At 49.2% G+C, this 27,784-nt stretch overlaps 1 protein-coding gene across 3 annotated transcripts in view; it reads right to left on the reverse strand.

Annotated features, from left to right (window-relative positions):
- OPHN1 (oligophrenin 1) overlaps positions 1-27,784 on the reverse strand; it is a 683,898-nt gene that overhangs the window by 223,713 nt on the left and 432,401 nt on the right. For all 3 annotated transcript variants that reach the window (XM_078640140.1, XM_078640141.1, XM_078640142.1), the window contains exons 12-14: positions 13,943-13,976; positions 9,315-9,377; positions 8,702-8,776 (exon numbers count right to left, since the gene is read on the reverse strand). In XM_078640140.1, the coding sequence (XP_078496266.1) occupies positions 8,702-8,776; positions 9,315-9,377; positions 13,943-13,976 (172 nt within the window). The remainder of the gene's footprint in view (positions 1-8,701; positions 8,777-9,314; positions 9,378-13,942; positions 13,977-27,784) is intronic.

Here is a 27,784-nt window from a genome sequence, read left to right on the forward strand (position 1 = left end):
TTACATTAAATACATGTAGTGTTTCGAAATAGGTATAGTCAAGCAGACCAGTGTTCGCTTCCCCCCCCCAAAAATACGTGTGGATTCAAAAAATGTATTACAGCCCAGGCTTTTTGCACCCAACTTCAATATAGATGCCTTCTGCAAAGTGACCACAAGGTGTCAGCATCTGTTCACTAAAGGAAACTAAATAACTACGTACTACATCACTTCCATGGACACATGTAATAACTTACACTTGCATAAGGTGACCAGCCTTTTCAAGCCAAAAGCAGGGACATTTCCCAAAAATAGAAGAAGGACTACAATTTTATTTCAAGCCAGCGCAAAGAAGCTCCTTAGCAGAGAATTACAGAGAGGCAGTAAGAACATCAATAAAATGTAGTTTTTTAAAGCCAGAAGCATGCCTGTTGGTAAATTGCTTTCTTAGGACAGCTCCTAACTATCCCTTCTTTGCAAAACATAAAAAGATACCTCTTACCTTCAGCCGACCCTCTGTAAAAACCGGGACATTGGCTTAATTTCCTGTAATCTGCCGGGACAGCTGGCGAAAAACTGGGACTGTCTGGGCAAATCCCATACACTTGCACCTCTTTAATATATTCCTATTCTGTTTCTTTTTCCAAACATGGAGCTCAATACAGTGTTGTGGCTAAAGAAGGCAGCAACACACATTTTTCTGCGATTGCCAGACAATCAGAAAGTGACTGATTTGTGAATCGCAACTGACAACGGCGGGAGAAAAAGCTCGCTAGTCCAATGGTGTGCCTTTGTGTTTTTAAATAGATTTGGGGAGTCTGCGCGGACTCACGAACCCGCAGAGGAATCCTGAATCTTTAAAAGCTCATTGCTCGAAAACTACTGAACGGATTTACAGAGAACCATGACATGAATTAGACCTTAAAGAATCTTCGAAGTTTTCACTCCCCGGGCTCCTTCTGAAAACACAATTCAACTCTGAGAAGAGAAATGAGCTATGCCACCAGAAGGCTCGTACAATAGAGCCTCCCCACCCAAGTGCTCCTAGAGCTCTGCTTCCCCGCCGAGGGTGCTCCTAGAGCTCAGCCTACCAACCTAAGGGCTCCTGGAGCTCAGCCTCCCCACCCAAGGGCTCCTAGAGCACAGCCTCCCCACCCACGGGCTCCTAGAGTACAGTCTCCTCACACAAAGGCTCCTAGAGCTCAGCCTCCCCACCCAAGGGCTCCTAGAGCACAGCCTCCCCACCCAAGGGCTCCTAGAGCACAGCCTCCCCACCCAAGGGCTCCTAGAGCACAGCCTCCCTACCCAAGGGCTCCTAGAACTCAGCCTCCCCCCAACGGCTCAGCCTCCCAACCCAAGGGCTCCTAGAGCTCAGCTTCCCTACCCAAGGGCTCCTAGAGCTCAGCCTCCCCACCCAAGGGCTCCTAGAGCACAGCCTCCCCACCCACGGGCTCCTAGAGTACAGTCTCCTCACCCAAAGGCTCCTAGAGCTCAGCTTCCCTACCCAAGGGCTCCTAGAGCACAGCCTCACCACACAAAGGCTCCTAGAGCACAGTCTCCCCACCCAAAGGCTCCTAGAGCTCAGCCTCCCCACCCAAAGGCTCCTAGAGCTCAGCTTCCCTACCCAAGGGCTCCTAGAGCTCAGTCTCCCTACCCAAAGGCTCCTAGAGCTCAGCTTCCCTACCCAAGGGCTCCTAGAGCTCAGCCTCCCTACCCAAGAGCTCCTAGAGCTCAGCTTCCCTACCCAAGGGCTCCTAGAGCTCAGCCTCCCTACCCAAGGGCTCCTAGAGCTCAGCCTACCCACACAAAGGCTCATAGAGCTCAGCCTCCCTACCCAAGGGCTCCTAGAGCTCAGCCTCCCTACCCAAGGGCTCCTAGAGCTCAGCATTCCTACCCAAGGGCTCCTGGAGCTCAGCCTACCCACCCAAGTGCTCCTAGAGCTCTGCTTCCCCACCGAGGGTGCTCCTAGAGCTCAGCCTACCAACCTAAGGGCTCCTGGAGCTCAGCCTCCCCACCCACGGGCTCCTAGAGTACAGTCTCCTCACACAAAGGCTCCTAGAGCTCAGTCTCCCCACCCAAGGGCTCCTAGAGCTCAGCCTTCCCACACAAAGGCTCCTATAGCTCAGCCTCCCTACCCAAGAGCTCCTAGAGCTCAGCCTACCCACACAAAGGCTCCTATAGCTCAGCCTCCCTACCCAAGAGCTCCTAGAGCTCAGCATCCCTACCCAAGGGCTACTAGAGCGCAGCCTACCCACACAAAGGCTCCTGGAGCTCAGCCTAAATACCCAAGGGCTCCTAGAGCTCAGCTTCCCTACCCAAGGGCTCCTAGAGCTCAGCCTCCCCGCCCAAGGGCTCCTAGAGCTCTGCCTCCCCACCCAATGGCTCCTAGAGCTCAGCATCCCTACCCAAGGGATCCTAGAGCTCAGCCTACCCACACAAAGGCTCCTAGAGCTCAGCATCCCTACCCAAGGGCTCCTGGAGCTCAGCCTACCCACCCACGGGCTCCTAGAGTACAGTCTCCTCACACAAAGGCTCCTAGAGTACAGTCTCCTCACACAAAGGCTCCTAGAGCTCAGCCTCCCCACCCAAGGGCTCCTAGAGCACAGTCTCCCCACCCAAAGGCTCCTAGAGCTCAGCCTCCCTACCCAAGGGCTCCTAGAGCTCAGCCTTCCCACACAAAGGCTCCTATAGCTCAGCCTCCCTACCCAAGAGCTCCTAGAGCTCAGCCTACCCACACAAAGGCTCCTATAGCTCAGCCTCCCTACCCAAGAGCTCCTAGAGCTCAGCATCCCTACCCAAGGGCTACTAGAGCGCAGCCTACCCACACAAAGGCTCCTGGAGCTCAGCCTAAATACCCAAGGGCTCCTAGAGCTCAGCTTCCCTACCCAAGGGCTCCTAGAGCTCAGCCTCCCCACCCAAGGGCTCCTAGAGCTCTGCCTCCCCACCCAATGGCTCCTAGAGCTCAGCATCCCTACCCAAGGGATCCTAGAGCTCAGCCTACCCACACAAAGGCTCCTAGAGCTCAGCATCCCTACCCAAGGGCTCCTGGAGCTCAGCCTACCCACCCAAGGGCTCCTAGAACTCAGTCTCTCCACCCAAGGGCTCCTAGAGCTCAGCCTCCCCACCCAAAGGCTCCTAGAGCACAGCCTCCCCACCCAAAGGCTCCTAGAGCTCAGCATTCCTACCCAAGGGCTCCTAGAGCTCAGCCTCCCTACCCAAGGGCTCCTAGAGCTCAGCCTCCCCACCCAAGGGCTCCTAGAGCTCAGCCTCCCCACCCAAGGGCTCCCAGAGCTCAGCATCCCTACCCAAGGGATCCTAGAGCTCAGCCTACCCACACAAAGGCTCCTAGAGCTCAGCTTCCCTACCCAAGGGCTCCTAGAGCTCAGCATCCCTACCCAAGGGCTCCTGGAGCTCAGCCTACCCACCCAAGGGCTCCTAGAACTCAGTCTCCCCACCCAAGGGCTCATAGAGCACAGCCTCCCCACCCAAAGGCTCCTAGAGCTCAGCATTCCTACCCAAGGGCTCCTAGAGCTCAGCCTCTCTACCCAAGGGATCCTAGCGCTCAGCCTACCCACACAAAGGCTCCTAGAGCTCAGCCTCCCTACCAAGTGCTCCTAGAGCACAGCCTCCCTACCCAAGGGCTCCTAGAACTCAGCCTCCCCCCAACGGCTCCTAGAGCTCAGCTTCCCTACCCAAGGGCTCCTAGAGCTCAGCCTCCCCGCCCAAGGGCTCCTAGAGCTCTGCCTCCCCACCCAATGGCTCCTAGAGCTCAGCATCCCTACCCAAGGGCTCCTAGAGCACAGCCTCCCTACCCAAGGGCTCCTAGAACTCAGCCTCCCCCCAACGGCTCCTAGAGCTCAGCTTCCCTACCCAAGGGCTCCTAGAGCTCAGCCTCCCCGCCCAAGGGCTCCTAGAGCTCTGCCTCCCCACCCAATGGCTCCTAGAGCTCAGCATCCCTACCCAAGGGATCCTAGAGCTCAGCCTACCCACACAAAGGCTCCTAGAGCTCAGCATCCCTACCCAAGGGCTCCTGGAGCTCAGCCTACCCACCCACGGGCTCCTAGAGTACAGTCTCCTCACACAAAGGCTCCTAGAGTACAGTCTCCTCACACAAAGGCTCCTAGAGCTCAGCCTCCCCACCCAAGGGCTCCTAGAGCACAGTCTCCCCACCCAAAGGCTCCTAGAGCTCAGCCTCCCTACCCAAGGGCTCCTAGAGCTCAGCCTTCCCACACAAAGGCTCCTATAGCTCAGCCTCCCTACCCAAGAGCTCCTAGAGCTCAGCCTACCCACACAAAGGCTCCTATAGCTCAGCCTCCCTACCCAAGAGCTCCTAGAGCTCAGCATCCCTACCCAAGGGCTACTAGAGCGCAGCCTACCCACACAAAGGCTCCTGGAGCTCAGCCTAAATACCCAAGGGCTCCTAGAGCTCAGCTTCCCTACCCAAGGGCTCCTAGAGCTCAGCCTCCCCACCCAAGGGCTCCTAGAGCTCTGCCTCCCCACCCAATGGCTCCTAGAGCTCAGCATCCCTACCCAAGGGATCCTAGAGCTCAGCCTACCCACACAAAGGCTCCTAGAGCTCAGCATCCCTACCCAAGGGCTCCTGGAGCTCAGCCTACCCACCCAAGGGCTCCTAGAACTCAGTCTCTCCACCCAAGGGCTCCTAGAGCTCAGCCTCCCCACCCAAAGGCTCCTAGAGCACAGCCTCCCCACCCAAAGGCTCCTAGAGCTCAGCATTCCTACCCAAGGGCTCCTAGAGCTCAGCCTCCCTACCCAAGGGCTCCTAGAGCTCAGCCTCCCCACCCAAGGGCTCCTAGAGCTCAGCCTCCCCACCCAAGGGCTCCCAGAGCTCAGCATCCCTACCCAAGGGATCCTAGAGCTCAGCCTACCCACACAAAGGCTCCTAGAGCTCAGCTTCCCTACCCAAGGGCTCCTAGAGCTCAGCATCCCTACCCAAGGGCTCCTGGAGCTCAGCCTACCCACCCAAGGGCTCCTAGAACTCAGTCTCCCCACCCAAGGGCTCATAGAGCACAGCCTCCCCACCCAAAGGCTCCTAGAGCTCAGCATTCCTACCCAAGGGCTCCTAGAGCTCAGCCTCTCTACCCAAGGGATCCTAGCGCTCAGCCTACCCACACAAAGGCTCCTAGAGCTCAGCCTCCCTACCAAGTGCTCCTAGAGCACAGCCTCCCTACCCAAGGGCTCCTAGAGCTCAGCCTCCCCACCCAAGGGCTCCTAGAGCTCAGCCTCCCCACCCAAGGGCTCCCAGAGCTCAGCCTTCCCACCAAAAGGCTCCTAGAGCTCAACCTTCCCACCCAAAGTCTCCAGGAATTCAGCCTCTCCACACAAATGCTTATACAGCACAGCCTCTCTGACCAACGTTTCATACAGTACAGACTCACTACCCAAAGATACATACAGTTGAGCCTCACTACCCAAAGATTAGTACAATACAGCCTCCCTACCCAAAGATTAGTATTGTACAGCCTCCCTACCCAAAGATTAGTATTGTACAGCCTCCCTACCCAAAGATTAGTATTGTACAGCCTCCCTACCCAAAGATTAGTATTGTACAGCCTCCCTACCCAATGATTCGAACAGTTCAGCCTCCTTACCCAAACCTTTGTACAGTTCAGTCTCTGTACCCAAAGATTCGTACAGTTCAGCCTCCCTACCCAAAGATACGAACAGAACAGCCTCAATACCCAAAGATAAGTACAGTCCAGCCTCCGTACCGAAAGATTCATACAATTCAGACTCTCAACCCAAAGTTTCTTACAGTACACCAGCCCTACCCAAAGGTAGGTACAGTACATCCTTCCTACCCAAGGTTTTGAACAGTACAGCCTCTCTACCCAAATATTCATACAGTTCAGCCACCCTATCTAGCGTTTAATATAGTACAGCGTACCTACTTAAACATTCGTACAGCTCAGCCTCCATACCCAAAGATTAGTATTGTACAGCCTCCCTACCCAATGATTCGAACAGTTCAGCCTCCTTACCCAAACCTTTGTACAGTTCAGTCTCTGTACCCAAAGATTCGTACAGTTCAACCTCCCTACCCAAAGATACGAACAGAACAGCCTCAATACCCAAAGATAAGTACATTACAGTCTCCCTACCGAAAGATTCATACAATTCAGACTATCTACCCAAAATTTCTTACAGTACACCTTCCCTACCCAGAGGTAGGTACAGTACATCCTTCCTACACAAAGTTCTGAACAGTACAGCCTCTCTACCCAAAGATTCATACACTTCAGCCTCCTTACCCAAACCTTTGTACAGTTCAGTCTCTCTACCCAAACATTAGTACAGTTCAACCTCCCTACCCAAAGATACAAACAGAACAGCCTCAATCCCCAAAGATAAGTACAGTGCAGCCTCCGTACCGAAAGATTCATACAATTCAGACTCTCTACCCAAAGTTTCTTACAGTACACCTTCCCTACCCAAAGGTAGGTACAGTAGATCCTTCCTACCCAAAGTTTTGAACAGTACAGCCTCTCTACCCAAAGATTCATACAGTTCAGTCTCCCTACCCAAAGATTCACACAGTTCAGACTCCCTACCCAAATATTCATACAGTTCAGCCACCCTATCTAGCGTTTAATACAGTACAGTGTACCTACTTAAACATTCGTACAGCTCAGCCTCCATACCCAAAGATTCCTACAGTTCAGCTTCCCACCCAAAGATTCCTACAGTTCAGCCTCCCTACCCAAAGATTCGTAAGTGCAGCCTCCCTACCCAAAGTTTCATACAGTACAGCCAGCCTACCTACCCAAAAAGTCGTACAGTACATCCTACCTACCCAAAGATTTGCAAGTACAGGCTCCCCATCTAAAGATTTGCATGTCCAGCCTCCCTACTCAATGTTTCGTACAGTACATCCTTCCTACCCAAAGATTAATACAGAACAGCCTCCCTACCCAAAGATTCATACAGTCCAGCCTCCCTACCCAAAGATTCATACAGTCCAGCCTCCCTACCCAAAGATTAGTACAGCACAGTCTCCCTATCCATAGATTCATACAGTCCAGCCTCCCTACCCAAAGATTAGTACAGCACAGTCTCCCTATCCATAGATTCATAAGCACAGACTCCCTGCCCAAAGATTCATACAGTCCAGCCTCCCTACCCAAAGATTAGTACAGCACAGTCTCCCTATCCATAGATTCATAAGCACAGACTCCCTGCCCAAAGATTCATACAGTCCAGCCTCCCTACCCAAAGATTAGTACAGCACAGTCTCCCTATCCATAGGTTCATAAGCACAGACTCCCTGCCCAAAGATTCATACAGTCCAGCCTCCCTACCCAAAGATTAGTACAGCACAGTCTCCCTATCCATAGATTCATACAGTCCAGCCTCCCTACCCAAAGATTAGTACAGCACAGTCTCCCTATCCATAGATTCATACAGTCCAGCCTCCCTACCCAAAGATTAGTACAGCACAGTCTCCCTATCCATAGATTCATAAGCACAGACTCCCTGCCCAAAGATTAATACAGTTCTGGGGTAAGGAACTGCAAGCCTGGGGTAGCTACAGTGGGCTATCCCTAACACCCATGGTCCCTTCAATGGAACGGGTGTGTCCATCACTCTTGACCTCATTTATCATCATCCTCAAGAACTATAGGCCACATGTACGGCCGAGTCTTTTTGCAAGTTCCTAACTGCGATTGTTTGAGACTCGCAATTAGGAACTCGCAAAATGTGATGTACTACTGTGTCTCAGACACATTTTGTGCTTCCCAATGTGGTTGCAATTGACCTACCTCATCAATAATCATGAGGTAGATCCAATTTGCAACCCATTGGGAATCACTAAAGACACAGGAATGGTAGCCTACTGGGGAGAGCAGAGGGGAGAGCAGACCACAATGTCTGCGTTTGATTTTAAATAAAGCATTTTTTTAAATGCAGCCCATTTTCCTTAAAGGAAAATGGGATGCGTTTCAAAAACAAAATGAAGTGTTTTATTTTTTAAGAGTAGGTAGTGGTCCTTGGGTCCACTGTCTGCTTTCATAAAACGTTCTTGCTACCATTCACAATGGGCACCTGGACCCCCTCCCCGTTTGCGACTGGTTTACAACCTACTTGAAGTAGGCAGTAAACTGCAAATGTTTTGCGACTGCATTCCGGTCACAAAACATTCATACATCCCCCTGCGACTCACTATTAGGAAGGGACACCCTTGACACTACCCTTCCTAATAGCGACTCACAAACCCTATTTTGCGAGTCTGTAATAGATTACAAGCTCGCAAAATAGGGTAAGTACATGCCAAAAGGTTCTTTAGTGGTCTCAAACAGCCTGATTCTCCATTTGCGACTGCTAAAACTCGTCGTACATATAGCCCTAAGTACTGAAAGGCAAATATACACGCCACGCTCAGCACCGTACAGTATTGGTGAGCTTGAACATCATTCATTGCATGAAGTAGCCGAGACTTTTATGTATGTTCTCTTTGCTTTTTACTGTTCAAAATCCTATGTAACTAATCCTCTAACGCCACATGTTTTGTTTCCATACTGTGCATCACCTGTCACCAACTGCCTGCCATAGGCTGCACAGAGTATGTTTGTTAGAGAAACTTTTAGATCCAAGTCAAGACAAGAGAATAACTGCAATTTCAATGACGCTCCCCTTCACATCGCCTCGCAATCACATCGCCTCGCAATTACCCTCCACCCCTGCCCTTGTCAACTCTGGCTCTTACCGAAGAAGGTGTTGAGGAGCTTCTGCACTTGGATGTTGCTGCCCACCGTCCTGTAGACCCCTTCTGAAGTGATACCTGCGCAGAAACAGAAATCAAATTGTGAAAGTGGAGGTGCTTTGACATGGCACACACGAATCACGGATTTCCCAAATGATTAAATTGTGTAATTCACAGATCCTTGCTTGACTTCTCTATGCCTCATTTTCCTTTACCATCTAGTTTGAGAGCACACTGAAGTGATTCAGTAAAAGATGTGTACACCCACACACACACACACAAACACACACCCTCAGCAGTGATCACCTTAACTAACCGAGGTTAAGTCAAAGAGTGTTTTTCCCCTGATTAGTTTAACTTTCATTTAAAGTATGTGCACTAGACAGAAAACAAACAAAACAGTTATAGAATATTTAGTTCTTTTGATAAATGTCTTTGACCCCCCTGAACATTCTCTACCTCAACCCCCCCTGATCCTTAGGATCACATTTCCCATGCATTACCTTAATGCACTTCCACTGCTGCTTCTGAGAGGCACAGAATAGCTGTGATGGGTGTCCGTTGTATACTACCCTTCTGTGAGCGTCCCAACAAGAGTTGACGGGCGCCATCTTACCTTTCGTCTCAACAGCATTGATGCACTTCCGCACAAACTTGAATCCCAGTTCGTTCAGCTCCACTGCAAAAGGAAAAATGAGGCCAAATGAAAAGCCACATTAAACAGATCAAGGGACAATGCTGCAGCTGTTAAGGACTGGGTAATCTACCAGAGAAGGAAGCACCATTAGCCCTAGTGATCAGACTCGCACCGCTAAGACAACAATCTCCAATGTTAGAGCATGCCCCTGCCCACGCTTTAAGACCTGCACGTGTGACGAGTGCCAACTCTGTTCGAGTCAACTCTATGATCCACAAAGGTGTTTAGCATTCTGCACTCAATTTAATACAACTGTTGGGAGAACAACTCCAGAAACCCAAGGGAGACCCTTCAGAGGATCTGTACGTCTAGGGCAGCAACGCAAGCGGCAAGCACTTTCCCCCTCACTGGCCAGGTAAACCAATCAGCAGCAATGCAAGCTTTGCTTCCTCACAGATCAGGAACACGACAACAGCAAAGCAAGCCTCCCGCTCATAGATGGCAGCAAGTGTAATCTTCCATTCCTCACAGAACAGATCCAGCAGGAAAGCCTAGTACAAGCTGTCATCGCTCACAAACGTCTACAGTGACCACATGAGTGTCATATAGATTACAGAGAGATACCTGGAGTGGGTGCTTAACTCACTGAGAGGACGTATCAGTGGATGAGTGAATGAGTGAGTGAATATGAAGCTCTGGCACCATTCTCATTTAGGTGCTAATTCAAGTAAGTGTCACTCAGAGACCTGCTGTTTGTGTCGAGTCCTTGATTTACCACATATTGAGGAGTACCGGTTACCTAGTAGGTCATGGTTATTTGGACCACCCAACCACAGCCTGAGTATCTACCTTCTTGCAAACTGTCACCACATGCAATACTTCCTCCCGCTCTGGAAGCAGTAGATCCCCCTCTAGTCTCCCATGCCTTGGGCTGGCCCACCACGACACAGAGGGCTGCGGCATCGTCCCCTGCAGCACTGACCCGAGAAGACATTTGAAAACCTTAATGGTGTCTTACAAATCCTGCACAGCCTATGGGTACTGAGGCCTCTCCCCTGTGAGGATGAAAGCTGCAAGCTTCCGCATGCATATGTCTGTATCTGCAAAAGTCATTTATTTCAGATAATAACAGATGTAATGGAATTACTACTCATACTGCGTCCACGACCCAACTGCCCATCACTTCAGGGTAAGAAAGGTTTTTTGGGATGTCGCAAAGAACAGCGTGCTCTCTTCTGTCCAGACTAATAACACATTAGGCTTTGTTAGGACCTTCCCCCAGTAACTATGCCCTCCAATCCCCTCCTGGAGTACCAATTATTTAGGGGAGAGTGATGAGGATTAGAAGTGAGATTGTGGGGTCCCCCGATAAAGGAGAAATTACCAGCAGAATCGGTACTTCTGGTCCCAAATTGCCCCCAGTATATCACCAACAACCTCAATATACCACTTGGAGAGTCCCCATGGATGTAAACACCACATTTAAGCAAATCTCATGATTCTGAAAGGGCCGATGACTCAGGTCGTTTGCGCCATCTGAATTAAAGGGAGCTTCGTGTAAGACCCTCGGTATGGCAGCTAGCCTTAAGGGCGTCTTCAAAGGTACTGATGACAGTCTTGGTTAGTACTAGGTTTAAGCTGGTGTTCAACAGAAAATAGTACTGCCCCTCCATGTGCATTATGGGTAGGCATCCCTTCATGTGCCAACAAGAGCCACTCCCCAGCATGGTGTTGCCAACTATAATTGGATGCATGTTCTCGCCAGGTTCTGAGCTGGGATGGGGCAGTGAGCTAAATAACGGTGATGGATCAAGCCCTGATCTTTGGACTGGGTAAGAGTGGTCTGCTTAATTCAGACACTCTGTTCATCACCACCCCCTTTTCTGAATCGTTTTTGGCCACTATAGGTGTGGCAGGGTATACTCAGACATGAGTCCCTTGCTCACTGCTCCATCAGGATTCAAGCAAGCCGGGCCGACGAGGCTGAAATGCCAGAAACCGGTCCCCGGTAGCTTGTATCCTTTCTGGTGAAGAATTGGCTTGGTAGTTTGGTCTGCCCTGTTCCCATGATGCACTGGGCCAGGGACAGACTAATTTGCATATAGCCAGGTTCTGAGCTGGGATGGGGCAGTGAGCTAAATAACGGTGATGGATCAAGCCCTGATCTTTGGACTGGGTAAGAGTGGTCTGCTTAATTCAGACACTCTGTTCATCACCACCCCCTTTTCTGAATCGTTTTTGGCCACTATAGGTGTGGCAGGGTATACTCAGACATGAGTCCCTTGCTCACTGCTCCATCAGGATTCAAGCAAGCCGGGCCGACGAGGCTGAAATGCCAGAAACCGGTCCCCGGTAGCTTGTATCCTTTCTGGTGAAGAATTGGCTTGGTAGTTTGGTCTGCCCTGTTCCCATGATGCACTGGGCCAGGGACAGACTAATTTGCATATAGCCAGGTTCTGAGCTGGGATGGGGCAGTGAGCTAAATAACGGTGATGGAACAAGCCCTGATCTTTGGACTGGGTAAGAGTGGTCTGCTTAATTCAGACACTCTGTTCATCACCACCCCCTTTTCTGAATCGTTTTTGGCCACTATAGGTGTGGCAGGGTATACTCAGACATGAGTCCCTTGCTCACTGCTCCATCAGGATTCAAGCAAGCCGGGCCGACGAGGCTGAAATGCCAGAAACCGGTCCCCGGTAGCTTGTATCCTTTCTGGTGAAGAATTGGCTTGGTAGTTTGGTCTGCCCTGTTCCCATGATGCACTGGGCCAGGGACAGACTAATTTGCATATAGCCAGGTTCTGAGCTGGGATGGGGCAGTGAGCTAAATAACGGTGATGGATCAAGCCCTGATCTTTGGACTGGGTAAGAGTGGTCTGCTTAATTCAGACACTCTGTTCATCACCACCCCCTTTTCTGAATCGTTTTTGGCCACTATAGGTGTGGCAGGGTATACTCAGACATGAGTCCCTTGCTCACTGCTCCATCAGGATTCAAGCAAGCCGGGCCGACGAGGCTGAAATGCCAGAAACCGGTCCCCGGTAGCTTGTATCCTTTCTGGTGAAGAATTGGCTTGGTAGTTTGGTCTGCCCTGTTCCCATGATGCACTGGGCCAGGGACAGACTAATTTGCATATAGCCAGGTTCTGAGCTGGGATGGGGCAGTGAGCTAAATAACGGTGATGGATCAAGCCCTGATCTTTGGACTGGGTAAGAGTGGTCTGCTTAATTCAGACACTCTGTTCATCACCACCCCCTTTTCTGAATCGTTTTTGGCCACTATAGGTGTGGCAGGGTATACTCAGACATGAGTCCCTTGCTCACTGCTCCATCAGGATTCAAGCAAGCCGGGCCGACGAGGCTGAAATGCCAGAAACCGGTCCCCGGTAGCTTGTATCCTTTCTGGTGAAGAATTGGCTTGGTAGTTTGGTCTGCCCTGTTCCCATGATGCACTGGGCCAGGGACAGACTAATTTGCATATAGCCAGGTTCTGAGCTGGGATGGGGCAGTGAGCTAAATAACGGTGATGGATCAAGCCCTGATCTTTGGACTGGGTAAGAGTGGTCTGCTTAATTCAGACACTCTGTTCATCACTACTCCCTTTTCTGAATTGTTCTCGCCAGGTGAGCATCAGCAAATTCTTTACCCAATCTGAAGCATTTTGGGCACATCTATGGCTGCTGTTCCAGCCTTACCTTGGGTTACACTCGCGCTCCATTTACACTAACTTAACAACCTGAAGTACTAGAGGTTCACGTCTTGGAGAGGGGAAGCGGATGCTCCTTGCAGAACAATCTTCTAAGAAGTTTTCCTCTCATCTAGGAGTGCCCTGAGCTATTTGCAAGTCAAGACCCAACCATCAATGCTGACTATGGGAGTGAAGGGAATTTATAGCAGCTGCCACAAGGGCGTGACCCCACGTCAGCGTGACCTGGTAAAAATGATCAGAGAAGGTTAAACTGCAAGGAAAAATAACTATACAAAACCAGGCTTTCCACTTAAAAAATATCAGCAAAATGCATCAATTGTGGAGTAGGAAGTCTATGAATATCGCCCAACTTTGCAGATGAGATTTAGACTTCGCCTACCCCTAATGTAAACTTGAAAGCAGCAGAGTGTAACCACAAAACAAACAAAGATAGGATTCAGGGATGTCCAATTCTGACAGATGTTGAGTGTGCAGGGCCCTCCAGTACTTTATCCTTATGGCCTGGAGAAGCTGGAAGCCCCGCCAGGTCTGACAGCAGATTCCAGGAAGAGATCCCAGACAAGTTTCACTAATTTACATCCTCCGGAGGATCTCGAAGCCTTAACAAATGCCCCAGGCAATGTGAGACGAATTTGAGTGGATTGTTGTGTATTTTCACACAATAGTTCTCCTTTACAGACTAGAACAGCCGTTGCTTAGAAGCTTTTGCTTAGAATTGGTTCAGTTAAAAGTCAGCGGGTCCTTCATGAGAAGGAGAAGACCCGCAGCTCCAACGTGTGTGTGGTGAAGGGCTCTTCGGTGCTCAGAGGGTGCAGATGTCTCGGGGGAGGCTTCTTTGTACTACAGGGTGTATATTTTCAAGAAGGCGCAATCAGCGACAGACACAAACAGGATACTTACTCTCTTCGCTCTTCGTGATGGGGCTGTGGTAGATCTAGGAGAGAAGAAGACACCACCTGTATCAGATTGTGAGTCTTAAAAGTTCAGTCTTTTACTCACCCTTTGACCCTGATACCTTCCTTCTCGTCTTCCAATCACGTTCCCCTCCAGCCCTTGAACACCTGCACCCTCTGCCTCTGATATGGTCACCTCCTTCTGCCCTTGGTATCCCCTTACCTGATACCTTGGATACTACCTTCCCCGTCTGCCCTGATTCGCCTTCCATCTGCTCTTTATCACCCCTTCTTTGTGTCCCTGATACCATTGGACCCCTCTGTCCATCATTCCTCCTTTGTGCCCATGATAACACCATACCCCTCTGTCCCTCATTTCTCTTTTGTGCCCCTGATATCTTCCACCCCTTCAGCTCCAGATCACCCCCCTCTTTCTGCCCCTGATGTCACCTCCCCTTTATCAAAGCTCTTTCGGGCCCCTGACAGCACCCTTCCCTTCTAGTCTTTATACCCCCCTCATGTGTGCCCCTTATATCTCTTTCCCTTGTGTTGCTGATCGGTTTCTCCATCTGCTGGTGGTCTTCTCCCCCCTCCCAGTCATTGTCCCTTGGGGCTGATGGTCATCTTCTCAGGCTGCAGGCCTAGGTGAATCTACACCATCCATCAACCATTCAATCCAATCTTCTATCACCGATACCCAGCGTGCATCTTGATAAAAGCACCCCGCAAATAGCAGAGGTGTGGAATGAATCACTCATCGTGAAGGAAGTTGACCATCTGGGTGTCTCAGCTGCTTCCTCTACAACCCCACTGCCACCAAATGTCTGCTTTATGGTTGTTTCCCCTGCTGTGGTATTCAGCAGGGAAAGGCAATGGGTATACAAAGCGGGGATGCCTGGGATACTTCGTCTTTGCCTCATGATCCCTCACAGATGGCAGCACCCAACCTAGAGTGAAGTATCTCAAGCCTCTTCACGAGAGTTTCAATTGGGCACGAGGCTGATGGGAGGGCTGGCCTACTGGCAGCCCAGGCCCTCTAGGTGTATCTCGGGATTGCCCATGATTTCATATTTCCAGTGGGTATGGGGCTGGTTAGAAGGAGGGTTGACTTGCTATGTCGACACTCGCGTTACCTGAAACACAACACTATGCTGCTCCTTCTCCTTTAACAAAGCTGAATTCTACAATGTGTCTCGACTTCTATTCACTAAGATGCAATACTCGTCTGCTGTGCCACAATTATCTTATCCAAGGCGTTAACATTTCAACTAACACACAAGCCTATGCTGATCTGCACCTATAACTACGCAAATCAGCCACGCGTCACCACTTTTAATAGCTAACATACATCCTGTGCTGCTGTCCCACCCCTAAACCTGCCCATGTACGTCATGCACCACAAACTCCGTTTACAAGACACAACACATGGCTGCTCTGCCTCCTTTACCCTATCCTATGTTCTGTAGTGTCACCAGCTCCATTCTCTGACATGCAACCTTATTTTGCTGTGGCTCAGTTGTCATATCCAAGCCCGTCATGCAACACCACGTCCATACGCTAACACACAATATGATGCTGATGTACCCCATTCACAATACCCATCCCACCCAAGCGCCGCCACGTCCATGCACTAACGCACGATCTGAGGTTGCTGTACCCCATTCATGACACTCTTTTCACAAAAGTATCACCACTTCCATACGCCGACACACAATCTGAGGCTGCTGTACCCCGTTCCAGATACCACTCCCATCCATGTGTCACCAATTCCATGCGCTAACACACAATCTGATAACTGCTGTATCCCGTTCACGATACCCATCCTACCCAAGCGTCACCACTTCCATTCACTAACACACAATCTGATACTGCTGAACCCCGTTCATGATACCCATCCCACCCAAGCATCACCAATTCCATGCGCTAACACACAATCTGATGCTGCTGTACCCCTTTCATGATACCTATACCACCCAAGCGTCAACACTTCCATGCGCTAACACACAATCTGAGGCAGCTGTACCCCTTTCATGATACCTACACCACCCAAGCGTCAACACTTCCATGCGCTAACACACAATCTGAGGCAGCTGTACCCCTTTCATGATACCTATACCACCCAAGCGTCAACACTTCCATGCGCTAACACACAATCTGATGCTGCTGTACCCCGTTCACGATACCCATCCTACCCAAGCGTCACCACTTCCATTCACTAACACACAATCTGATACTGCTGTACCCCGTTCATGATACCCATCCCACCCAAGCATCACCAATTCCATGCGCTAACACACAATCTGATGCTGCTGTACCCCTTTCATGATACCTATACCACCCAAGCGTCAACACTTCCATGCGCTAACACACAATCTGAGGCAGCTGTACCCCTTTCATGATACCTATACCACCCAAGCGTCAACACTTCCATGCGCTAACACACAATCTGATGCTGCTGTACCCCGTTCATGATACCCATCCCACCCAAGCGTCACCACTTCCATGCGCTAACACACAATCTGATGCTGCTGTACCCCGTTCATGATACCCATCCCACACAAGCGTCACCAATTCCATGCGCTAACACACAATCTGAGGCTGCTGTACCCCTTTCATGATACCTATACCACCCAAGTGTCAACACTTCCATGCGCTAACACACAATCTGATGCTGCTGTACCCCGTTCATGATACCCATCCCACCCAAGCGTCAACACTTCCATGCGCTAACACACAATCTGATGCTGCTGTACCCCGTTCATGATACCCATCCCACACAAGCGTCACCACTTCCATGCGCTAACACACAATCTGATGCTGCTGTACCCCGTTCATGATACCCATCCCACCCAAGCGTCACCACTTCCATGCGCTAACACACAATCTGATGCTGCTGTACCCCGTTCATGATACCCATCCCACACAAGCGTCACCAATTCCATCCGCTAACACACAATCTGAGGCTGCTGTACCCCTTTCATGATACCTATACCACCCAAGCGTCAACACTTCCATGCGCTAACACACAATCTGAGGCTGCTGTACCCCTTTCATGATACCTATACCACCCAAGCGTCAACACTTCCATGCGCTAACACACAATCTGATGCTGCTGTACCCCGTTCATGATACCCATCCCACCCAAGCGTCAACACTTCCATGCGCTAACACACAATCTGATGCGACTGTACCCCGTTCATGATACCCATCCCACACAAGCGTCACCACTTCCATGCGCTAACACACAATCTGATGCTGCTGTACCCCGTTCATGATACCCATCCCACACAAGCGTCACCAATTCCATGCGCTAACACACAATCTGAGGCTGCTGTACCCCTTTCATGATACCTATACCACCCAAGCGTCAACACTTCCATGCGCTAACACACAATCTGATGCTGCTGTACCCCGTTCATGATACCCATCCCACCCAAGCGTCAACACTTCCATGCGCTAACACACAATCTGATGCTGCTGTACCCCGTTCATGATACCCATCCCACACAAGCGTCACCACTTCCATGCGCTAACACACAATCTGATGCTGCTGTACCCCGTTCATGATACCCATCCCACCCAAGCGTCAACACTTCCATGCGCTAACACACAATCTGATGCTGCTGTACCCCGTTCATGATACCCGTCCCACACAAGCGTCACCACTTCCATGCGCTAACACACAATCTGATGTCGATGTAGCCCGTTCATGATACCCATCCCAGCCAAGCGTTACCACTTTAGTTCCATAAGGAACACTCTTATTCTGCTCTGCCACATTTATCCTATGTAAATCTGCCACACAACTCCACTTCCATTCACCAAGATACAATCCCGTGGTGCACAATTTAACCGATCCCGCAGTCTGTGTCCCCACTTCCATTCCCCTAAAAATGATCCTAGACCACCTCTGCCACCTTCACCCCCAAACTGTATTCTGCTGTGTCACTTATTTCATCCCCCCAAAACATGGTACTGCGTTACGGTGTCTTTTTCCCTCACCGCTGTAATCCTTACACTTTCCGCTCTGGAGATGTCCCACTGCACTCGCCCACCCACCCATCTCCGTCAGGTGCCAGCTTTACCATATAATTACATCCCCTCCCGCACCACATTTCTGCTCCAGTGTACACCTCATCACACGATACAGACCCGCAGTCAAACGCTATCCTGTAATCTCACGTCTTTGGCAAGTGAAGGCATTCCATAAGGGGTTGGCAAATGCCACGCCACCACAGATTGACACCAGCCTGCATCATTGCTACCAGACGTTGACACTACACCGTACCACCACGGCCCCAAAACATGCTCTACTGTTGCCAAGAGATGCTGACACTATCCTGTACCACCATAGCTACGAGGACCTCTCTATCGCTGCCACCAGAAGGTGGCGCCATCCAGTACCACCACAGCTCCGACACCTGGCTCTATTGATGCCCTGATACACCTGCCCACCGAAGATGTAACATCAGGCTCTGTCGTTGTCAACAGATGTTTATAAACCGGCTCACCAAGAATGCCACAACACGCTCTAACGCTATTCACAGGAATGAGGACGGTGATCAGGGGTCACCTGTCCCCTTGATGACGTCACAAGAGAGGGCACTGAGGAGCACACAGCCCATCTCTGGTATATGCCAAGCTCATAACTGCGGTGTAAACATCAGCTGAGAGCTCAGATTCACAAGAGGGAGGAGAGGAAGCAGCAGGTCTGGAAGGAGCACGTTTCTGCTGTGTCAGATAAAGGAAATCACCACGATAGAAAGAGGTTTCCTAAATGTAGAGTTCACAGGAAGCAACGGAGGCCAAGAAACAACATCTTATCTGCGAGGAAACTACCCCGTTGTCTGCAAAAACTCCCTTTCATTTGCCATCAATTTAAGATTTCAAGGATGTGAAGAAATCTCAGGGTTTTCTGTATGTGTTGGGTCAGAAACAGAGAAGAGAGAGGAGAGCGACAGGGAGAGAGGGACAGAGAGAGACAGAATCAAGAAATGAAGAGCGAGTATCAAGATAAGAGTTTAGAGAGAGAAGTACAGAACAAGAGCTACAACGAGACAGGTAAAAGAGAGATACGTTGAGGAAGATGAAGAGAGCGGGAGTTAAATAGAGAAAAGGGTGAGAGAGAAGCAGAGGCCAGTAGAGAGAGGGGGGTGGGGCAATAGAGAGATGAGAAGAAGGGGAGCCAGATGAAGGAAGAGGCAGGCAGGTAAACAGACAGCTGAGAAATAAGTAGAGACCAGTAGAGGGAAAGAGAGACACACACAGAAAGTGATGAGAGAAGTACATTGAAAGAGAGAGTCAGAGTGACTGGGAGAGAGAAAGAGTGAAAGGAGAAGAAACATACAGCGAGATGAGAGAAACAGAAATGGGGTGAACTGAGCCCGGATGTGCTTGTTTCTCTCTAAGTGAATCAATGACAATGGACACGCTGATAGAAAAGAAATGAAAGACGACAACAAGTTACTTACCTTCGTAATGCTGTTTGTGGTGGGTGCTCTAAGCACATATTTCTCACCTTCAGGATATCCGTAGGTGCCAGACTCGATCCAGAAATGTATTAGCAGTGGTTCCACTTGCCGCTAGACCCCGCCAAGAAGATTCGCATTGACTTGTTAAAGTGAGTGAAGAGTGGATCCGCAAATAAGCGCTACGCCGCTACCCCCTTCTTCACTCTGTTCACGGCTTCCGACATGGAGCCCAAACTAGGGGTGGGCGGAATTTGCATAACCACGTTACGCAAATCTCCGCTAACCGGTAAAAAATCTCCGAGAACAAGCAGAAATTCTGCGAACACGCGGAATTGCTTGTTTGCAATGCTGTTTTACTGTTCGCAATCGCTGTTTGCGTGCTCGGGGGGGAATACCTCGCAAACATGCATTCTGAGAATGCGAACAAGCAAAAATTTCACGAAGTTGCGGAAAGCAGAATTTTGGGCAATTTTGTGTTCTCCGCATAACGCGAAATTCCGCGAGCGGGACGGAATTTACCGCCCAAGCCTAGCTCAAACACAATCATAAGTACCAGTGTGCGGATCTCTAACTTGGGACCTTTTCAGGTAGGAAAAGAGACCATTCCACAGAACTGGAAGGTGGAATGGCAGAGAGGAATCTGGGGTTAGAAAAAAAGAGTTCACCCAAAAAACCACACCCAAGGTAACTAATTTGTTCTTTTGACAAATACTTCTAACTGCAGACTCCTCTCCTTTAAACTAGATACAGAAGCAGTGTGGAGGGTCTGTGGATGGGCTCAGACCAAAAAGTCCTGCAGAGTCGTATCGACAAAGTGCCCTTTCCATTGGACCTGGTTGTCAAAGCAGTAGTGCTCTATGAATGTGTGCAATGATGCCCGCTTCACAGCCTGACAAATGTCCAGAACACGCACTCCACATTTCAAAGCAGTGGTGGCACCCTTAGCCATGGTGGAATTGGTCCTCAGTCCTTCTGGAGGCTGCTTCTTGGCCAGTGTATAGCAGATCTTAATGCAGAGGACTATCCACTAGGACAACATCCTTTTCTGCACCAACTTACCTTTCCTTGCCCTAGAGGAACCCACAGAAAGCTGCTTATCAACCCAAGGATCCTTGTTGTGATCGATGTAAAAGAGGAAGGTTCCTTTTGGGTCCAGCAGATGAAGTTTCTCCTTCTCTTTTGAGGCACAAGGCAAAGACCAGGAACTGCACTGGATCTAATGAAAGAGAGACACTGCGAAGGAGCGTGGTGTGACTCCAGCACGGTGATCATAAATCCAAATGATATTAGGAGGTTAGCAGTCATTTGGAGCTGGTCTACCACTGACTGTCGTTAGCCCATCTTCAACAGCCCCTTGTCAAGGTGGGGGGAAACTGGTGTCCACAACCTCTGAAGTGTGAGCATCTTGTCCTTCTGAAGTGCGAAGATCTAAAGTAGCCCAAAGGCCTCCGTCCTTCTTTAGTACAAAGAAATAGCGGGAGTAACAACTTGTCCTTATTCCAGAGTCCGGTACTCTCTAAGGCTGGCACCTCTTGGAATAGGATAGACAGGTGCTCCTCAGAAAGCAACTCTGATGTGAGCGGAAGATACAGTATGTCAGAAAGAAATGGAAGGAAAATGGAAAAGAATAGCCCCGATATTACAGCTTGCCAGTCCAGAGAAAATGCTTGATCCAGCTTCCCACAGGGTAGTCGTGTCCCCCTACGGGCAATCTAAACAGCTTGGATGGAGGACGGTGCTGCAGGGTTGGGGGAGTGGAAAAGTCACTGCCCCTGGTGACCTGTACGTTGTCTGCCTGATCCCCATCCCCACGAAGAAAGGACTGAGCTGGTGGTGGGTCCTGGCGTTGTCTATGTTCCAGCACTGGAGTAGCCTCGGAAGAGTGAAAACTGATACGTAAACTGTTGAGCAGGGATGGAATGGCCCAAAGAGGATGTCGGGATCTGCTTATCTTGAATCGATCCAGGGCAGAATCTGCCTTCTCACCAAAGAGGCAAGATCCATGAAAAGGCATTTCCATAAGAGATGCTTGGACATCCCCAGAAATACCCATACACCACATCCAATTGTGAGATTGTAGCACCGCACTAGTGCTGACTGCCCGGCCCAAGCAGTGGTATCCAGGCCAGACAAATTGCATATTTGACCATGTCCTGACTCAGCATCCAGATTAATTTTAAGGCAAGGAGACCTGACATTCCTCAGGCACCACCAGCAATATCTTCCTGGCCAGGCCCTACAGAGCATGGTATATCATCAAAGCACGTAACTGGTGTTGACCAACCTTAAGGCAAGGTAGGCCGTTAAAAACAGTTTCCCAAATGACTCAATCCTCTTCGACTCTCACTGTCCAGAGCACAGGCAGAGGTGGAGTCGAACTTCAGTAGGAAATAAATTGGGGTACACCTTGCTGGTGGAAGCCTGGACCACTAGGCTCTGTGAAGGGGGATGTTGAGTGAAAAAAATCATGGTTGCCTGGCGTACGTCTGTGGCTTCTGGCTACATGGCAGTTCACAAGTGAACAAGAACAAGTTTTAGCCCAGGGATACATCAATGTGCCCATTAATGTGTCAGGAAAGACTTCATTGAATGGTTGTATGGGTTCATAGGAAGCCGGTCCAAACTGCAATACTTCTGTCAGTACATTAGGTTCAACTTACGCAGAAGGGAGCTGTAAGTCCGAAACCTCAGCTGCACATCTAATGACCGCAACATAGGAAGCACTTTCAACCATTGGTGGTCCAAGGTGGTGGCAGGGAATTCAACCCAGTAACAGGGGAAGAAGCAAGCCTATTGCTCTAAGGTAAGTCATCCCCATTACCTCCATCGTCACCTCCAAGTGGTGGTAGACTCTGACCAGAGTCTGAGCAAAAAAGCTGGTGGAGAACCTGGTGGAGGCTCTGTGGTAGGGGCATCGTTTTGTCCAAACCTGATGCCAGGCGACCAGGTGCATCAGGCTGAAGTTTTTATGCGTCCTGGGAAAGGGTCCTCCTCTTGCGGCACTGGAACATGCGTTGAAGGGACCAGCACAGATTTTGAAGCCAGAATGGAAGTCGGCACCGAAGCAGGTGCAGATCCTGAAGCAGGTTCAAGAGGCACAGACAGATCTACTGGAGGCTCATGTGGATTCTTGGGGCCTGAAGGTGCGCGTCAGAGTGAAGCGGAATATGTGCAACATGGCCTTGCTAAAGGCCTCAATCTGCTGCGGTGTTGCAATGACCCAGGAAATTCAGAATGCATTCAGACCAACAGTGGAACTGGCTCATTAGAAGATCAGGAGAGAGACTGAGTGGTATATTGACGCCCTCACAACGTCTCTGGAGAGAGAGAGTGGCAAGATAGGAGAGTCCTTCTTGCGTTTCCTCTTCAAAATGGACTTACCAGAAGACTAGGACAACGACAATGGCCTTTTTGCAGAAATGGCCATGGTACCATGCCTTGGAGTCGTGCCCAAGCTCAAACACCAAAGTCATGGCTCGTGCAGGTCTGTTACTGACAACTGCTCATAACAGTCACAGTATAGTTTGAACGTTGTAGTTTTAGGATGGTATATTATTAACTTACACACTGTTTTTCTAAATATTTTTCAAGAAAAAACTTGTCAAACCAACGAGAAAGGGGACCGGGGGAGGTCGAGAATCACGTTTGAAGCAGGAGAAAGAAAGGAACTGAATTCAGCACGAAGGAGTGGCGCTTACATGTGGCACTTCTCGTCACTTCCGGGGCGGAGCAAAGTCAATGTTGAGCCAGACAGTGCCACCTAGCAGCGTGAAGGAGCACTGCTATGAACGCTTCCGGATCGAGTCTTGCGCCTGGGGATATTCTAAAGGAGAGGCATCTACAGCTGGTAGTGTGCATCAGAAGGGGGAATGTTGAATCAGTAAAGGAGCAGAACTGTCTTGAACCCCATTACGTGACTGAACAAAAAATAGCCCAATTTTTATGTTTCTCATATTGTTTTTAGTGTGATAATCGCACAGTAATCTCCTGGGCCTCAATAACCTCAAGCGAATGCAGGTAGCCAGGAGATACTTTTAACCATTTCCTATTGTTTGCTGCAGCTGCGGAAATCCTGGCCCATTCTTTTAAAGACGTCCCCCGCCCTGATAAATGGTCTATTTGCAACTTCGGAATGGGTGTCCTGTTCATTCCAACACTGCTGCCTTGGGCTTCGATGGAGTTTACACAGGTCTTCTCCAGAGGCCCCACAGTTCCTAGAGGACATAGGATGTATCTATGCATGGATCTATGCATGAATCTCATGTATGAAGCTCAAAGCTTGCTCTAAACTAACAGAGCGCTGGATGCAAGAAGGAATAGTACAAAAAGAGGGGCATGGGAGAGGAAACAGGGCAGTTGTAATGGGGTTGCTTTGGTTTGGGGGGCAAGGCGTGAATGGTAGGAAGCTTTCTTTAGAGGGGATCAGGGAAGTTACATTTCAACAACATGCCCAAAAATGTCCGCCCAGGGGTAATAAAATAGCATCTTGGCATGAATCACTGAGTGGTAGAAGGCTTCCCAAATCCTCCCTCTGGTTTGACTCTTAAGAGTGTTCCTTTTGCTTAGTAAAATATGGTACTTATAGTTTCAGTTTACTTGCAGAGAGTGAGTAGAGACGAACGAGGGCCTGACCTCAAGAAGCTATTTTTAATTTCACTGGGGATGTTTATACAGCACCAACTCTTCCTCAAAGGGCAGTGGAGTGCTTTACAAACAAACAGAATTATGTACCATTTGTGAAGGTCACAAGCACATGGTGGGTGTTTACAACAGTTAGCACAGGAAAGCCCATAGTTTTAGCACTGACAGAGCAGTCATGCAATCATCAGAACAACATTATAGGAGCAGCAGAAGACTGGCTCTACACTTCATGACCCAATCATCCACATGTACTTCGCAGAAGGGGAAATTTATGTTTTGAGATGCTCTTGGTGCAGCAGTTAGATGGAGAAAGAATGGTCTAAACTTACATTAATACAGTATGCCACTACACAGTCACTGAACACAAAACAGGTCCCATCAAAGGACAGGTGAGCATGTACCGTCCTGGTGCTAGCAATGACTCCTGGGCTCTCAGAGGGCGCTTGTGTCCCCCCTTTCTATTCACCATTGCCTGTGACGTCTCTACATCAGCAGGATATTGAGACAGATAGCCTGGGCTCTTTCTTACATGGGACTGCATCAAGAAAAAATACTTTGGGGTTCAATTGGCACTCACAGTCAAGAACTAGTCAGGGAGGGTTCCTTAGGGAAGAGGCAACGGAGCCTCTTCTATCCAAACCAGAAATGAATCCTCCAACCAGAGTCTGCACCTTCGCAAGGCAGCCCAGGTGGTGGCCGGCAGGCCACAAGAAACTGCGATGGAAAAGTTAAAATCAGAGTTCCCCAACGACAGTGGTGGGTAGCACGGATGAACGGTCCAAATGATACTTTATTTAGACATGGCATTCTTCACTACGCACTCGATTCGCATACTGGTAAAACTCCCATTTTTGGAAGGTAAAGCAAAGCATTTATGTATTTTAACCAGGTCTATGAAAGAATATTATGCTGTAGTAAATTCCTTGAAATAAAAAAAAATTGAACAGTTAAATATTTCCACATTTCGGCAGGCATGTAAATATAGCCACTCTCTTTTTTTCAATCCTTTACTCGTCTTTGTTCCAAGTTGAAGAACATAGGGAGAGTTTGTGGGGTATGAGCGTGTCCTTCTTCCGTTCCATCCAAGCGGGTCTGGAAGCCAGAGATTATGATGATGAAAGTCCAAGGAAAGGCTGTGCATGCCAACACAACAGATACAGGAAGGCAAACAAAAGGACTAAAGTAGGGTGAGCCCAGAGGTGCTTGGAACAAGCAATTAGCCTGTTATTTCGGGAATGCGTTGGGCACAGCAACAACCCACTTACAGTTAATGGCAAGGGTCCTGTGCCAAGAAAATCTGCAACTCTCACGCTGCCGTCCAGCAATGGGCAGTAACTAAGCTAACAGGACAGGAGCGGTGTCCAGGTGCCAAGTTCCATGACTCTGCAGCCAAGGTTATAAACATTTCAGTAAAAACATAAGAGACAAACCCCATCCTGGGCAGCACTCCACCAATGAATGAAAAGAACACTTGATGTGGTACTTTCCAGAAAGGAAATCTTAACAAGAATGTGTGTCACCAGAACAGGAAACACACAAATCTTATAGGAACCCAATGGAGGTGGGGAAACTCATTTTCAAATGCTTCCAAGTATTCACTGAACAGATGCTTTGAAAATGGAGGCGATAGGAGTGAAAGACCGACAGAGCGGGAAATGGGAGCTCTTCAACCACTCTCGAGGCTTGTTTGTGGTTGGAAATGAACGTGCAAGGTAAAGTTCATTGTGAGGCTGAACACTAGCATCATCTTGCTTAAATCAAAAGACTAATGGAATTAAACATGAAAACCCTTGATCCTCTCACAGGAAGTGATATCACACAACCTTTAACTTGATTAGAGAACATTGTATTTTTAACAAACTTTATAGAAAGATGGGAATGCCCAGTCAGAGGTCCAAACCCACCTTCAAAGGCCACACGTACTTAAAAATAAATCACAGGGGTGGTGTAACAAGAAAGGGATAGCACTTGCTGCTCAGAGCTACCCTCCACTTGCTTGTTAGGAAGATTTAAACCAATGGGATGGATAGCCCTCATGGAACATATGTTTGCACTCTTTGTACAGAACATCTTCAAACCTTTGAGCTTCAACACACACAAGCATGCCAGTAGTTTTCTGGAGTTTCTGAAGAAGGTCAAGGTTTCTCTTGGGCAAGCCGAGGTAACCAGCATTGCCGTAACCTAGACAAAGTTGAATAAAAGAGTTGGCCACAGTAACTTTGTGATGGAAGGATACAAAAAGGAAACTTCTTTTAAGTTTTTCAGGTGGAATATACAGGATGTGGCAATAGGAGGTAACTGGGGTTCCACGGCCAGTTCAGTACAAGGATAAAACCCAGAATGTGCATAGAGTTGACTGGATCGGGGCAGGGGCTAGGATGGCGGGCCAGAGAAATGTGGTCCCATCTGCTAACCTTGTTTTAGACCAAAAGAATCTCGGTTTGACTGGGATTAAGTTTTTTTGCATTCCTAAATCCAATTTCCGTGATTTCTACCACTAATAAAGGGTCAGAGGGGAATTCAAGAAGATTGTCCCTCAGTTGCCAGACAAACTGAGCATTGACTGCATAAAAATATATATTAACTTGTAATGTCGAAGTTGGCAAGCTAAAAGTCAAAGATATTTGTGGCAATAATATGTCTTCCTGGGGTACTCCCCAAGGTATAAGCTCATCCTTCGAGTGGAAATTGTCAAGTTCAATGGATTGGGATCTATTTGCAAGGGAAGATGAAATCCTTGCTAGAAATGTATCAACAACTGCTAGGGATGAGAGGGGGGAGTAAAATGACTTGGTCAATGGTTTTGAAAGCTGCAGAGGATGTGGACTCCTCAGTCATCTTTGTCCACCATTGTTCTGCAGTCTTCAGTTTTCATCACTGTTCTGGGTATATTGTTGAGGTCTGTGTGGTGGGGGATGGGTTTCCGAGTCTGAAAAAACTATCGGCTCCGCTTCCAACGCTTAGCAAAGGGAGTGTGAAAATGCACTGGAGCCTGCTGCCCACGCACCAGTGCCAGTGCTCTCTCTCTATAAATGATGTATGTAAATTGGTGTCCCGAATTGGAAAGGACTTTAACCCCTTATAAGTCCCTGGTAAGTGGTACAAGTGGTAACAAGAGCATGAGAGTTAAAGGGCTTGCCAGGGCCTGCAGCCCTGATTGTGTCACTCTGAGTGACACAAGTAAACAGATGACAGCAAGCCTGCCACTGCAGACTGCAGGAGCAGTGAAAACTGCTCAAACTAGGTTTTGCCCTCATATGAGTGGCAAGGTCAAAGCACTATTTTTCATATATTCAGTCCGCCCAAAGGTAGGCCTTCTGAGCCCAAGAGGTACGGGCATTTTATTAAAGGTGTGGACATATAAGTGCAAGCTTATATGTCCCTATAGTAGTCCCATTCTACTAAGCGCTACTATAAGTGTTCAGGTGCTCATAGGATAACATGAGCTGGCACCCGGGCACCCCAAGGTTGCCAGATCCATTACATTCTCACTGAGAAGTGTCATGCTTGGTATCAAACAAGATGTCACATCAAATCCGACTTTTTCCAAGGTCAGATTTAATGCAACAAGCACCCAGGTTGCTACCTTAGAGGTTGCCCACCTGGTTGCCCCAACCTTTCCTGGGCCCTGGCCGACAACCTGCAGCTGCTGGCACCAAGACAGGTATTTGATCCCCCGCCAGGATGTATGAACACTACCAGGAGTCAGAAGCAAAGGCCTGCCTGGGAAGGAGGTG

This window comes from Lissotriton helveticus, chromosome 4_2 (assembly GCF_964261635.1).
Source record: "Lissotriton helveticus chromosome 4_2, aLisHel1.1, whole genome shotgun sequence".
NCBI classification, from domain to species: Eukaryota; Metazoa; Chordata; class Amphibia; order Caudata; family Salamandridae; genus Lissotriton; species Lissotriton helveticus.